We start from the raw sequence: 15,904 nt of genomic DNA, 5'->3' as shown, positions 1-15,904 counted from the left end.
CTGGGAAACCAGGGAGTAAGAGGAGCAGCCCTGGGGTCTGAGCCCATACTCCTGACCCACTCTCCTCCCTATTCTCAACCTTCCTCCTTTCCCCTCCTCCACTCACGGTGGCTGTGGTTAGGAGTTAGAGGGCACAAGGCTTCCTGGGGCCGCCCCGCCCCCTTGCCCGGGTCTCAAAAGCCCCGCCGGCCTCCGAGCGTCCGAACTGCCCGCTGCCCGCCCGGCCAGGCACCCCTGCAACATGGCCTGGAACACCAACCTCCGCTGGCGGCTGCCGCTCACCTGCCTGCTCCTGCAGGTAGCTATGGTGATTCTCTTCGGGGTGTTCGTGCGCTACGACTTCGATGCCGACGCCCACTGGTGGACAGAGAGGAAGCACAAGAACTTGAGCGAGGTGGAGAACGAATTCTACTATCGATACCCGAGTAAGTCCCGCCGCCTGCAGGCCCAGTGGAGGCATATCCGCGCCGGTCCCCACCTGGCCAAGGGCTCGGCCCAGCGCAGGGCAGAGGAGGGGATCTGCCCTGCAGCCGCGGACTCCCCATCTCGCCAGCTTCTGCAGGGCATGCGTGGGAAATTGTCAGATGTGCACAAACTCCTTTTCCCCGTGAAAAACTAGTAGGGAAAACACCGGGATAAGGTTTTTATTTGACCGCCCTCCCAGCCGTCATAGGCCCCCAACATCCCTGTCAGAGAGCCCTGCTTGGTATCCTAAAAAGACCTGAGTCCTCTCGCTCCATTACCAACCAGTGAGTGGGTGACCTGGCTCCCTTGTCCAGAGGAGCGCTTACTCCAAATAAGCGGGTAGGTTCCATGTCGAGGGCCACAGGGATGGTTCAATGGCTGGCCAGCCCTGCTGTGGGCAGAGGTGTTGTGGGACCACTGGTGGGCCAGAAGGCCAGGACACCCACCCCCTTTTAGTCTGGAGAGGGAAAACAAGCACTCCTGAATTTTCTGGTGTCAGCGGTGCTGCGGTTAAGAGCACTACCCTGCAATCACATACCTCTCTTTCTCTCGTGCTCTTGTGGCTCTTGCCATAAACCAGGTGGGTGGCCTCAGGCAAATGCCAACCTTCCTAAACCTCAATTTTCTCATCTACAGAATGAAAATAATGGTAGGGCCTCCCTCACAGGGGTTGGGGTGAGGCTGTGGCGAGGCAGTGCAGGTAAAGCTCTGGCACAGAGTTGGAGTGGGATCCTCTCTTCATAATGGAGCAGTTGCTACAAGAGCACCAAACACAGGTGTCCTAGGACTCAGGAGCAGGGAGAGCTAGCCCAAGGTCACTGTGAGCTGCCCGACCTCTGGACTCCCAGCCCGGGGCTCTTCCCAAAATCAGAATGTCCTTGTACTTTCTGATTTTCCACTCCATCCGCCATCAGTCAATGACAATTATTCTAGCTGGTGGTGTTCATGTAGTCATTGACTGCTAGCTTCGGAAGGGACCCTAAAGCCCCTCTCCAGCATCCGCCTGTATCAACTGGTGTTCCCTCCACACTTTAGACATTGTCGGCAACAGGGGATTCTCTATCTCCAAGAAAACAACTGCACACTTTCAGAATGGCAGCCTGCATGAGAAAAAGACTGAGTTTGGGGGGCTGCAGGCTTGGTGGGAGCCAGCCATATTAAGTGGCTGCCAAAAAGTTAGGGCTATCATGGGCTGCATTAATAGTTACATGATGCCTAGAAGGGAAGTAACAGACAAGGGGTGCGCCCCCTGCTGGGGAGACCACAGTTTCTCCTGGGCTCCATTTAGGGATGTTTTTAAAAAGGCATCTTGACAGCTGCAGCCTTGGGATTCAGGCTCCAAATCCACTATTCGCATTGTCCACCTTTCCTCTCCTCAGCGGGGGACTTTCCAGCAAACAAGTGAGGCAGGCAAGCTTGAGACCCTCCTTTGCCTGTTCTTGTCCCTCTCTCCTGCTCTTGCTTCCCACTTGACCCCAGAGCACAAGGGGCAAGGTCTCCCATAGGCATTCACAGGTGCTCAATGTGTCTGGGGAGTGGAGGACCTCAAGACCTTAAATAGGCTGGGTGCGGTGGCTTACACCTGTATTCCCAGCACACTCTGGGAGGCCGAAGTGGGAGGATCGCTTGAGCTCGGGAGTTTGAGGCTACAGTGAGTTATGACAGCACCACTGCACTCCAGCCTAGGTGGCAGAATGAATCTCTATCTCTCTCCCTTTCAAAAAAAAAAAGAGAGAGAGAGAGAGAAACTCTGTAATAGGAGCTGCAGAACCTCACCAGTGGGGAGGTACAGTCCTTATATCTCCCCAGCTCTTATCCTCCCAACCACTCTCACCCACCCACCTTTCACACCCCACCTTCACGTATTCATGCAACAAGCGCTTATCTGTAGTGTGATCATATAATTTATCATCATCAGAGGACACCTTTGAGAGTGAAGGTGGTGCTGGTAGTAATTTGCCGGGACCCAGGGATAAGCTATGACTGTCCCGGCAAACCAGGGCTGTGGTCACTCCGGATAAATAAGTTGAATATCCTGGGTCTCTGTTCCCAGACTTTTTGGAAGCAGAGAGGGGCACCGTGGTGCCCAGGGCTCAGTGGGACCAAGTACTCTGAGCAGAAGGAATCTGTGATGGCTTCCTGGGAAGTGGTGGATGGCGAGGAGGGGAGAAGCCGAGCAACCAAGGGGGCCACTAAAAGGGGGTGGTGTTGTGAGGAGGGGGAGTGGTTCTGTGTGGCCCAAGAGTAGGGTTTGTGAAAGGGGTGGGGTAAGGATGCTAAGAGGGGGAGAGCCCTAGCATCAAGGAGGGCCTTGAGTTTCCCCTGCTAGTTCTCTTGGGGAGCTCTTGGCCACTGGAGCAGGAAGCAGCAGAGGAGAGGGGTATAGGGAAAGAATCTTGGCAAGAAGTAGTGGCCACCCCTCCAACCGCACATGTATTATCTCCTTTAATCATCACCACGACCTGTGAGGGAGGCACTGTGACGAACCCCATTCTACAGATGAGAAAACTAAGGCCAGAGAGGAGAAGTGTCTTGCAAAGGTCACTCAGCTGGGAAACCAGGGAGTAAGAGGAGCAGCCCTGGGGTCTGAGCCCATACTCCTGACCCACTCTCCTCCCTATTCTCAACCTTCCTCCTTTCCCCTCCTCCACTCACGGTGGCTGTGGTTAGGAGTTAGAGGGCACAAGGCTTCCTGGCCCATGTGAGTCCCCAAGCCTGGGTTCCTGGGCAGCGAGGTGATTCCTAGGGGATTGGGGTGAGGGCAGGCCTCGAGGTGCCCTCCTTGTTCCTGGATCCAGGCCATCAGCAACTGTGTGAGCCTTGTTTCTACTCAGGGGGTTAGTGAAGTCTGCTGGCCATCTCCAGTGTCCAGAGGAGTCCAGCTCCAGTTGGTTTGGCCTGAGGATAGCTCCCTAGGCATGGGTCCCACAGCAGGCAGCAGGCGTGGAGCCAGTTGGGGACTCACCCTGGCAGTGCCCTTGGAGGCCCGTGATGCGGGCAGTGGCTGTGGTTGCTGAACATGCAGCTTCCCTATGGGCTGGTGATCCAGGGTCTGGGTGAATCGCTGAAGGCAGTGGCTTCAGGGAGGCTGGCCCAAGGAGGAGCCACCAGGGCCTGGACTCCAGAAGCTCCCTGGAAGACCAAGCGGGGAGTGGGACACATTTTGGGAGATGACCCAGGGTGGAGGAAGCTCTGGTTTCAAACACCGGAAGGACTGTGTCATGAGGCTGAAGCAGGCTCCATTTGATAAAGGACAAGCTTACCCACAGGCAGGAGGCAGTGGAACTTTAGAATTAAACAGATCCTATTCGGGTGCATCACTGCATGGAGGAGCCAACCACCTCACCACAGCGAGCCTCAGCGTGCCCATGTTAAGGTGGAAATGTTATTTAAAGACAGGATGTCTAAGAAGAGTCAAGATGACAGGTGACTGTTAGGGCACTCATCTCCTGGCGTAAAGAGAGAAGACAGTAAATGCTGCCACCGAGTTCCCCAGAAGGGAGTAAGTGCTCCTTCCATTAAGGTGATGAAGTATCAGCACCTTGTTAGAAACATGGTGGAGACACGTCTCCCTGAATATTAGTTGGAACTGTTACAGGCTTTAAATTATTTTGTGCACTTCCCAATCACAAAATGCTTTTTGCCTGCCCTGTCAGGTGGGGCATTTATAATTTCCATTTTATGATGGAAGTAATGAAGTTTCAAGAGGTGCTGGACGCTCTCAGCCAGCCAGTGGCACAGGCAGGGTCAGAGCCAAGCCCCCCTGCCCCAGGGCTTACTTGCTTTCCAGGGTCTTCTGTGGCATTGCTGCCCCGACCATCTCCCCAGGAGATTTTGCAGTGTTGATGTGGAAGAGGTGGGCACGGAGTCTTGGGGGAATTAGGGAACTGGCCAGTAGGTCTCAAACAAAACAGTTAGGCTGGGCTGTGAATGGGAGGGGGAGGGGGATGGCACCCAGCCCCTGGAGGGCACCATCCTTCCTGTGCTGATGCAGCAGAGGAGACGGCTGCAGAGGCGCATTAGTGTGGGACCCTAATGATCCCCTAGACTCAGCCATCTTGGTGGGGGACTCATCTACAGAGGGAAGCAACAGGAACTAGAATGGGGCTGGGGGCTGGGGGTAAGGGAAGAGGGAGAACAGCTGGGTACTAGTGCCCCCTGGAGGCCAGAGTGCCAGCCTCGCCCCATCAGGGACCTCCAGGTTGAGGAAGGAAGATAGTTCTGGGCAGGACAGCTGGAGTCACCAAAGCTGGGGAGGGAGACTGAGGGTCAACTTTGGTTGACCCTCAGCAAGTTGCCAACCCAATGCAACCTTGTCAGTCTTGGAAGAGAAAAAGAGAAATAATAACTAATATTATGGGGCAATTGCTAAAGAGCCAGCTGCCTTTGCACAGGGCTTTGATTGGGTTATCCCATTACGTGTGTGCTACAAAGCTCTGCAGTGAGCACTGTCCAGGGGCTGTTACTATCTCCCATTTGACTGACAAAGAACCTGTAGATCTGAGAGGTTCTGTCCTGTTGTGCTGAAGGTCCATATAGTTTGGACCCTCAAATCATCACTATTAAAAATCTTTTTTTTTTTCTTTTTTTGAGACGAAGTCTCACTCTGTTGCCCGGGCTGGAGTGCAATGGCACAATCTCAACTCACTGCAACCTCCGCCTCCCTGGTTCAAGTGATTCTCCAGCCTCTGCCTCTCGAGTAGCTGGGATTACAGGCGTGCACCACCATGCCCGGCTAATTTTTGTATTTTTAGCAGAGATGGGGTTTCCCCATGTTGGCCAGGCTGGTCTCGAACTCCTGACCTCAAGTGATCCACCCACCTCGGCCTCCCAAAGTGCTGGGATTACAGTCATGAGCCACCACGCCCAGCCTAAAAATCATTTTAGGTAGCACCAAACTTCATGAAACAGAAATTAATAAATGGATACATTTTGATGCTGAATTAAGACCAGTTGGACAGATAAAGAGATGGGAAGCAAGAGGACAAATCGGGGAGGTGCCCAGGGAGAAGGAAGTGGGTGTCTGTGTTCCTGATAGAGGGAAGAGAAAAAAAGAGACACCCCAAGACAGGGTGAAAAGGAGAGACAGGGCACCCACCAGAGCAGGGAGAAGAGCAGGGTGAGAGGGGACAGGCAGGGAGGATGGACCAGGAAAGCAAGGGCTCTCTGCTCCTGCTCTCAGGCCACACAGAGGCCAAGGCAGCCCTGAAACCACACACACCTTCCCCTGCAGCAGTGGCTCCCTTGGTCCTCTTCAGCTTCGCCCCTGCCAGCATGGCCCCTCTATACCACCAGGCAGCTGATACTCCTGTCGTCGAAAGGACCTCACTTGCAGTGATGCTGTCTTTCCCCAGGGGCTCCTCCCACCTCCCTGCCAGTGCCTTCCTTGTCTTCTCTGCTAGCTTCAAGGCACAGCCAGTTCTCAGCTTGTGTCTTTCTCTCCCTTCATTCCCACATTGCAACTCACAGCTCTATTTGAAGGCCTGCCCAATCTCAGACCCTATCTCCAAGCCCCCATGGCCAGGCTCCATTTCTCCCCTCACCCCGCACCCACCGCCCAGCCCTCACCCCCGTGGTCATCTGAAATTCACCACGGCCAGGCCAGACCCAGCACCTCCCTCCCACACAGCAACCTCTTGCCATTGCCTTGTGTTTGTCAACAGCACTGCCATCCTGTCATCCTGCCAACTCCCCTCCCTGCTTCTGGAATTGTCATCTGAATTTGTCACCTCCCTCTCTTTTACACCTCTCTTCCAGTCTGTCACCCATCAGTTCTTCCCAGAATAACCATAATACCATTTATGGTGTTTCACATACATCAGCTCAATTTCTTCCACAACAGTTAGAAATGTGATAAACCCTGCAACACGATCATACATGAAATCAGCTGCACACATTGAGAAACCTAAGCTGAGGTGTGTTTGTTCATGTAAACTCAGCACCGATGCTAAACTCAGAGGGAAGCTCAGAGCACCACCCTGGGGCAGGACCCACAGCTCTCCCACACTGGCTTGTACCCCTGCCCTTCAGTGTGCCAAGCCCCCTAAGCCTTCTCCAGGTAGGTGATAGCTGAGGGGTCTGTGGCCTTGGCCTGAGCCTCAGGGAAGCCTGGAGGGGAAACAGATGAGAGCAGGCAAGGTCCAGGCAGCTGTGCCGTAAGCAATGCTCCTGCAACCTTGGCCAGGCTACAGTGGGCACCAGAACCTGTCAGCCCTCCTGGTGGGAGGCATTGGACTGGAGGGGGGCTGCAGCCCCTCCTGTGAAATCCCACCTGATCTCCTGGACCACTGCTCAGCTGGCACACCTGAGTGCTTCTGAGACAATAACAATCATTCATTCATCCATAGCTATTAACTGAGAGTCGACCTTGGCACAGGCATGGCTCTGCCTTCTTGGAGTTTTATAGTGGAGTGGGATAGACAAACAAATGCATAACTTCAAATTATAACAAGAACCGTGAAAGAAAAAAGGATGCCATAAGAGAGAGAACCTAGGAAAGAAAACAGGGTGCCATAGGGAGAGAACCTATCTTAAATGGGTGGTCAGGGAGGCCTCTCTAATGAGGTGACAATTTGCTGAGATCTGGCCATTCTGCAGGAACAGCATCCCAGGTGGTGGGAACAACATAGGCAAAGACCCTAGAGTGTGGGACTGAGAAGCAGAAGGAAGGCCAGAGCAGCTGGAGCACCAAGGGGAGGTGAAGATGTGGGGAGGTAGAGATCCCCTGGGAGGCAGGTAGGTGAGGGAGTAGGAATCCCTGGGGAGACAAGTGGGTGGGGCTGGACAGGCCAGTCAGGGCCCTGAAGTCTCTTTTCCTTTTGACTTTTTATTTGGAAATAATTCCAAATTTACAAAAAGTTGCTCAAACAGAAATAGCACAAAGAAGGCTACACTCTGGCCGGGTGCAGTGGTTCACGTCTGTAATCCCAGCACTCTGGGAGCCCAAGATGGGCAGATCACTTGAGACCTAGAGTTTGAGACCAGCCTGGCCCACATAGCAAAACCCTGTCTCTACTAAAAATTCAAAAAAAAAAAAAAAAATTAGCTGGGCGTGGTGGCACATGCCTGTAATCCTAGCTGCTGCAGAGGTTGAAGTGGGAGGATCGCTCGAACCCCAGGAGGCAGTGGTTTTGGTGAGCTGAGACTGCGCCACTGCACTCCAGCCAGGGCAACAAAATGAGACTATGTCTCAACAACAATAAGAGAATACTGTATACTCAGACTCAGCTATTTGCTCACTCTTTCTCTACACATATGCACACACACATACACATACTCACACATACACATGTGTGCTTTGTTTTTCTGAACCCTTTGAGGGTCAATCACATACATCATGGCCCTCTACCCTAAACTACTCCAGTATATTTCCTAAGAATAGGGATATTCTCTTCCATAACCATAGTAATAAACTTCATAAATTTCCATTAATGCAATATCTTCATCTGTTTATACCTGATTTTCTCAATGGACCCAATAATGACATTTATAGCACTCCCCCAACCCTCCCAGCCCCACCAAATACAGAATCCAGTCTAGAGTAAGGTATTGACTTTAATAACTTTTGTCATGTCTTTTAATCTGGAACATTTTGAAGGTGTTTTATGACTGACACTTTTCAAGAATACAGCCTTACCCCTTTTTAATAGCATGTTCCTCATTTTGTGTTTGATGTTTTCTCATGATGAGATTGGGTTCTGCAGTCTCAGCTAGAATCCCACATAGGGGATAGGTCCTTTTCAGGGTATCACATGTGGAGGCATGGGTGATATTAATTTTGATCACCCAGTCAATATGTTGCCCAGTATAATTACTGTTTTCTTCCTCTGCAACTAATAAGCAGTCTATAAGGAAACCCTTTAAGACAATGCAAATGTCCTGTGCATAATCAAAATTCCCGCCTGCATTTACCATCCCCTGATTGAATCTTTACCATGAAAATGATGATTTTCCAACTCTAGCACTTTTTCCACATTTACCAGCGTAGCCTCAGCATTCTACTGTAGGCAAGAGCCCTATCTGCTACCTCATTTATGTGTTTACCAACTTATTATCAGTATGATCTCATGAGTTCCTTTTTTAATGGTTTTAATTCATTATAACACGTAATTACTTTGGTGCTCAAACTGTCCCAGATTTGGCCAGTGGGAGCCCTTCCATCTGGCCCCTGTGTCCTGTGACATCTGCAGTTCCTATTAGTGTGTTATGCTTCTGCAATTCTCTTTGCTTCTCAAAGCTCTTTGTCTTCTCTTATTTTCTTGGAGTTTAGAACCATACAACGTAAGTGCCAAGAGGGCAGTTAAGATCATCCTAATACATCCCTTTAGTTTGGTCGTTGAGAAAACCGAGGCTCTGAGAAGGGAAGTGGCTTGCCAAGGCCACATTGTGAGGTGGAGAAGATTTGGGTCAGAACTCAGAATTAGGCCATGCCTGAGTGAAAATAAACAATGACTTCTGCCCATTTGGATCACCTAGTATGGGGTAGACACTGTGCTAGATGCTTCTTAACATACATATCTGCGTTTAATCCCTGCAACATCTGTGATGTAAGCGTTACAGAAGCAGGTGCCAAGCCCTAAGTTAAAACACTTAACTTTCCCAGAGTCATCCACCCAGGAGATGGAGTAACTGGGGTCCAAATTCAAGTCTCAGTGATGCAGGGATGTGTATCTGCTGGAGTCGGTGGTGGGACGTGGGGATGTGATCAGCGTAACTGATGTGCTTGGGCTGTCCAGGCTACTCCTTGGCCAGATGAGCATTGATTCTCCATAGCAAAGGAACAGGATTGTGGTGGAGAGGGCAGGGCATCATAGCCTCAGATGGTCTGGGCTATAAACCTTAGACCCTGCGTGTAACCCACACCTGGCCCCAAATGCCGATGCCCAGCTGCCACCTCCAGCCTGGGCCAGCAGAGCCACCCAGGGAGGAGGGTAGAACCAAGGAACTGCCATCTCTCAAGGAGGGTGCTTGGGAATCTCTTGGCACTACAGCCCAGTGGTTTAAATAGGCTAAGGTGGGGGCCCACCTCGGGTCCCCCCGAGCGCCTCCCTTTCTAGAGAGGCCCTTATGAAGGGACTGGAGGCTCTGCCGGCAGCGTTACCGCGCCCAGCCCCAGGGTTCAGATGTAGGGATGGGGAAACGGGGCTAGGATGGTGGAGCAGGGAGACGGGCCAGTGGCGGGGAAGACTGAGGCGCTGCCCCAGCCCTCCTGGTACAACCCAGGGCTGGGATGAGCCTTTGCTAGACCGAGTCCCGGGCTGCACTGTCCCTGCAGGCTTCCAGGACGTGCACGTGATGGTCTTCGTGGGCTTCGGCTTCCTCATGACCTTCCTGCAGCGCTACGGCTTCAGCGCCGTCGGCTTCAACTTCCTGCTGGCGGCATTCGGCATCCAGTGGGCGCTGCTCATGCAGGGCTGGTTCCACTTCTTAGAAGACCGCTACATCGTCGTGGGAGTGGAGAAGTGAGCGTGGGTCGGCCCCGGAGGCGGGGCAGACTGGGAGGGGTGGGGCTGGGCAGGTAAGCCTGCGGGAGGAGGGCGTGCCCATTGGCGGGGCCGGGGCTTGGGGCTGGGGGGCAACTCCTCCTTCGGGCCACACTGGGCTTGCGAGACACACACACACACACACACACACACTTACTTCGCTTCCTGATCAGCGACTCTCCAGGGTGGGAGTCGTCCACGTGTCATAGGAGGGTCTCCCTTCTCCTACGACAAAAGCTGCAGGGACTTGAGGCTAGACTTTCCTGTGGGGATAGGGTCCGGCCGGATGCAGCCGGGCCCGGCACATCAAAATCACCCAGCCCTGTGCCCTGAGAGACCGCAGCCCACGGGACTCTGGTGGGAGAGCTGGGATGTCTGCGCCAGCCTCTGAGGCTCCTTGCAAAGGGAACAGCGAATGGGGACTCCAGCCAAATGGAAGTACCTCTCTCCGTGCCTTGCCTCACCGCCCCACTCATCCCAGGGAACAGGTGCTGGAAACAGCTGTGAGACAGGTGTGGTGTGGAGTGTTAGGGCTGAAGCCCCCCTCCCCCTGGCTCAGCCTCCAAGGGTGGAGCACCCTACCATCACTTCCCAGCTCCGTCCTTCTCATGACTTCTCTATGATGACTTGGCCTGATGAGCACCACCAGCCCCTTCTTGTCAGGTTACTCAGCCCCTCCCTCTGTTCTGCAGTGACCTCCTCCAAGCCTCAACACACCTCCCCAACCCACAACACCACCAACAGGTTATAAAATAAATTCACCCAAAGCCAACTTGCCAAAAAATCAGTGGACAAAGTGGTCAGCTCACTGAATGACTCCTTTATCAAACTCTCTATCCCATGGCAACTTATGAAACCTATAGCAATTTCTGTTGCTCAGGTCCTAATCAAGAGCCTTTGGGAGATTTTTCCTGCTTTAACCAAGTTTTAGTTTATTGGAGGTTCTTCTTTAAGTCCAGTTTAGGCAGACTTTTATTTCTGTAGATATACGACAAGGTTGGCTAAAGAAAAAAAATTGTTTTCCTCCATTCTTCCATCCTTCAAGAAAAAAAAATTTAATCTGAGAAAAGTAATCATTGGTGTTTGAAAATGAACATTCATTAGCTCACTCATAAACTGTCCACAGAAAGGGCGTAGAGGCGAACTGGTATAAACCATCTTTAAAGGGCAAATCCCTGCTGTTGCTTTTAGGATACCAACCAGTTCTGATAGGCCAGGTGTCTGAAATCTAGGACACGTGTCAAATATTTGCAAAAAATTACCTCATCCAAGCCAACTAATTAACCCATGAATTAAGAGAAACAGGAAAGGTAGTTGACTGGATAAGTGTTGGAACCAATAAATGAGTCTTTTTGTGTATAAGACCCTTGACACACATATCATATCACCCTGAAGTTCAAAATGCACAAGAAGTTATCATTCCCAAAGCCATAGATCCAAAGTATAAAAACACCTGTAATATATATCATTGGCCACCACAGCAAAATAGCTACGGCTAAATGAATGTTTTTAATCTAAAAAAAAAATTCAAAGGGAATTATTACAAACCGTGAGTTAACAGGTTTGTGGTGAACCAGCTGTTCAACAAGTTGGTCACTTGAAAAATCTGAGTTTGGACAAATTGGCTCTCAGGAGACTGATTTTTCAGCACCTGACTTGGAGCTGATTTCTGGCGCCCAAGGCTGGGATGAGCATGTAGTCCCTAGACCTAACCTTGTGGATCCAGAGACGTGGACCCCCCGCCCCCGCCGGCTTCTGTCCTGTCCCTGCTGAAGAGTCTTCCAAGTTCCACCTGTCACTGTAGAAAGTGCCCCTCTGCCAGCCCTGCCCAAGCCTCCTTGGCCCTCCTGAGATATGTGGCATCTGGATCTCCATCTCCCAGATGCTGATAGCCCAAGGGATGGGCCTTTCTGTTCTCTCTCTCCTTGTTTTTTTGTTTTGTTTTGTTTTGTTTTTTGTTTTTGAGATTGAATCTCACTCTGTCTCCCAGGCTGGAATGCAGTGGCATGATCTTGGCTCGCTGCGACCTCCACATCCCGGGTTCAAGCAATTCTCAGCCTCCTGAGTAGCTAGGATTACAGGTGCCTGCCACCAAGCCTGGCTAATTTTTGTATTTTTAGTAGAGATGGGGTTTCACCATGTTGGCCAGGATGGCCTTGAACTCCTGACCTCGTGATCCACCCGCCTTGGCCTCCCAAAGTGTTGGGATTACAGGCATGAGCCACCGGTGCCCAGCCTCTCTCTCTCCTTTCTAACGGTCACTTCTATCAAGATGAATCTTCCAGCTGCAGTTATGAGATCTTGGGCAAATAACTCAGCCTCTCTAATTCTCCATGTCCCATCTGAATGATGTGGCTAATGACAGTGCCTGTCTTGTATGGCTCAGGGATGGCACAGGGGAGCATATATAGTATTTAGTAGATACCCTAGAGCCTAGCACTTAGGAACTACCATCGTTCATTTAGCCAGGCCCTACTAGGCCCTGGGGACACAGTGGTGAATGAGGCAATAGTGGAGTGGACAGTTCAGTGAACACTCTGTATTGGGAGGGACTGGGAGGGACTGGGAGGGACCCCACCCCCATTCCACTAACTGGCCCTACAATTAGTTTCATTCTCGCTCCTCACCCCATTCTCTCTCTCACACACACAGCCCTGAGCATGGAAGGGGAAGGGAGTCCCCTCTAGATGTGACAGTCTTGAGGAAGTAGCCCCTTTTATCCCTATAGCCACCCCATCAGCAACTCTCCCAGCCTAACAGCCACACTGAGGGTCTTGCCTTGGAATCCAGAGGACAGCTTTGCTGCTGGCAGGGGACAAGGAGGCCAGGCTTGGGCAAAGTGGGCACATGGATGGAACCAGGGTCTACACAATGTCCACTCAGCTGTCTGCCTCTTCATCAGCCCTCTGCTGGGCTGGCAGGGTGTTCAGGGTCCAGGCTTGAGCAGGACCTATGTACCTGCCCCTTTGCCTCCATCCTCCCTGCTGGCCTTCCTGCTCCCTCCTTCCATCCAGTACCACCCCAGCTCCCTCCTTCCTGCAGAAAAGCCTCTGTTTCTTCCCTGGACACAGATCCTCTCTCATGGATAAGGTAAAGGAAAGGTCCCAACAGTTCAAACTCAAGCAAGGCCTGGTCACCAGCAGAAGAGGTGTGTGCAGAGTGAGAGATAAGGATCTGGAAGCAGAACCTGCATCTGGTTGGAGGAAACAGGAAGGCTTCCTGAAAGAGGAGGCAGCAAGAGGAGGTTCTGGAAAAGCAGGTAGAAGTTACAGGGCAAGGCAGGACCCCAAAATATGGGGCATACTCAACAATAGCAGCGAGACCACATGGCACCCTGAGCCCAAGCTGTCTGCAAGCAGTGGGGGCCTGAGATAGGGCTGCATGGGAGGGGGCATCTAGTATGTGCTGCTGTACTGGTCTTGTCTCATGTGTGGTTTCTTTTCATTCTTGGAGTAGCTGTAAATGTTAGGTGCCCATTGGTGTAGATGATGAAACTGAGGCTCAGAAAGGTTCAGCCACAAGCTGAAATCCACATATGACCAAAGTCCAGGGCTTCCAGTGCCACTTTTTGCTGTTGCCCCAGCTTCTCCACTGGCCTGTCTCCCCACAGTCTCATCAACGCTGACTTCTGCGTGGCCTCTGTCTGCGTGGCCTTTGGGGCAGTTCTGGGTAAAGTCAGCCCCATTCAGCTGCTCATCATGACTTTCTTCCAAGTGACCCTCTTTGCTGTGAATGAGTTCATTCTCCTTAACCTGCTAAAGGTGAGCAGGGCTCAGAATGGGGATGAGGTGGTGGGGATGCTTTGGGGGGACAGGGTATGGAGAAATATACAGCTGGGGAGACATGCCAGCCTGGCGAGTCACTCAACCTCCTGAATGTCACTCAGTTTTCTCATCTCTAAAGTGGGTACCAGACAGGTAGATATCATCGTCCTCCTAGCAGATCAATCCAGCACCTGGGCAGAGCAGGGCTTCCTTGAATGTTGTTTTTTTTCCCTCCTTTTTTTCTCAACATCAGATGGAATGAATAGGATATCCCTGCATATACTCTTGCACACATACCACATTTCCAGATTGCTCTGCCAAGAAAAGGCATCCAGTGTATTGAGGGGGCAAATCTGTAGGGCAGGATCCCAGGTGAATGGCCAAGCTGGCCACGGTGTGTACGACACAGCACCAGAGCTGCCATTCACATGGGCCGTGACAGGAGTGCTGCTCCCTGGGGGAGGTCAATTCAGTGGCTCAGATAAGAGGCACCTTATACCTTTGACTCTATCTCAGAAGCCTCCTTAGTGCTTTTGGATAGTAGGGAAACTCATGTAGAAACTGCACCCTTTTCTTAGCACCCTCCTCTTCTATATTTGGACTCTGTCTGGAACTCCCCCTCCTTGGCAGGGGGTGATTTTGGTCACCCTAAATTCAGTCATTCATTTTGTAATTTTTTTCAGCTACCAGATTAGTCCAAGCTACCGTATCTCTTCCTCCTGACTCATCTCCCTGGCTGCATTCTTCCTTGCCCCTAAGGAAAATCATCTCCAACAGCCAGAGTGGCCTATAAATAATGCATAGAGAAGAGGCCAGGCACCGTGGCTCATGCCTGTAATCCCAGCATTTTGGGAGGCCGAGGCAGGCAGATCACCTGAGGTCGAGAGTTCGAGACCAGCCTGACCAACATGGAGAAACCCTGTCTCTACTAAAAATACAAAATTAGGCCAAGCGCGGTGGCTCACGCCTGTAATCCCAGCACTTTGGGAGGCCAAGGCGAGCAGATCGACTGAGGTCAGGAGTTCAAGACCAGCCTGGCCAACATGAGGAAACCCTGTCTCTACTTAAAACACAAAAATTAGCTGGGTGTGGTGGCGCCTGCCTGTAATCCCAGCTACTCAGGAGGCTGAGGCAGGAGAATCAGTTGAACCCAGGAGGCAGAGGTTGTGGTAAGCCGAGATCACGCTATTGCACTCCAGCCTGGGCAACAAGAGCAAAACTCCGTCAAAAAATAAATAAATAAATAAACAAATAAATGAATAATGCATAGAAGACCATTCACCCAATGAAAATCTCTCAGCAGTTTTAACATTTCATTCAGGGGAAAATCCAAACTTGCTATAAGGCCCTTCCTGTTCTGGCACCACCTTTTCTCTCCACATATTGTCTACTCTCTCCCCATCTTATTGTCTACTCTCTCCCCATCTTCCCGTGCTTTGTCATACCTTGCTGTCTGCTCTTCAGGCACAAAGCTTGGTCCCACCTCAAAGCCTTTGCACTTGCTGTTCCCTTTGCCTCCAAGGGTCATCTCTCAGTCCTTTGCATTACTGAATCTCAGTATGCATACCCTCTCTTTTTTTTTTTTTTTTTTTCCCGAAGAAGGAGTCTCACTCTGGAGTACAGTGGCATGATCTCAGCTCACTGCAACCTCTGCCTCCCGGGTCCAAGCGATTCTCATGCCTTGGCCTCCCGAGTATCTGGGATTACTGGTGCGCACCACCATGCTCAGCTGATTTTTGTATTTTTAGTAGAGACAGGGTTTTGCCATGTTGGCCAGGCTGGTCTCGAACTCCTGACCTCAGGTGATCCGCCTGCCTTGGCCTCCCAAAATGCTGGGATTACAGGCATGAGCCACCACTGTGCCTGGCTTACCCCCATTTTATAGATGAGAAAGCTGAGTCTCAGAGAGATTAAGGGGCTCACCTAAGGTCACACAGCTAGTAGAGGCATCCACTAGGCTGGGAGTTGAGAATCCCAGCGCTGTCAACAACCAGCTCTATGACCTTGGATGACACACTTACCTCTCTGGCTGGGTTTCCCCCGTCTAAAGTGAAGGAGTGAGTCTGTGATTCTATTCATCTGAGATTAGTTCTGAGTGGGCAGGAAGGAGGAGGTTAAAGAGAAGGGGAGGTGAGTGTGAGTGGGACCAACATTAATCGGGCACCCGTTAAGTGCCAGGCCCTCGCCAGGGGC

General features: G+C 51.6%; 1 protein-coding gene across 2 annotated transcripts in view; it reads left to right on the top strand.

The window, feature by feature from the left end:
- The first annotated feature begins 178 nt into the window (after nucleotides 1-178).
- Nucleotides 179-15,904, top strand: part of RHCG (Rh family, C glycoprotein) — a 46,518-nt gene continuing 30,792 nt past the window's right edge. For both annotated transcript variants that reach the window (XM_011986325.1, XM_011986324.1), the window contains exons 1-3: nucleotides 179-425; nucleotides 9,740-9,926; nucleotides 13,558-13,708. In XM_011986325.1, the coding sequence (XP_011841715.1) occupies nucleotides 242-425; nucleotides 9,740-9,926; nucleotides 13,558-13,708 (522 nt within the window). In that variant the 5' untranslated portion in view covers nucleotides 179-241. The remainder of the gene's footprint in view (nucleotides 426-9,739; nucleotides 9,927-13,557; nucleotides 13,709-15,904) is intronic.

This window comes from Mandrillus leucophaeus, unplaced genomic scaffold (genome assembly GCF_000951045.1).
Source record: "Mandrillus leucophaeus isolate KB7577 unplaced genomic scaffold, Mleu.le_1.0 Scaffold297, whole genome shotgun sequence".
NCBI classification, from domain to species: domain Eukaryota; kingdom Metazoa; phylum Chordata; class Mammalia; order Primates; family Cercopithecidae; genus Mandrillus; species Mandrillus leucophaeus.
The sequence above is the reverse complement of the archived record's forward strand: the minus strand, read 5'-3'. Positions and strand labels throughout refer to the sequence as shown.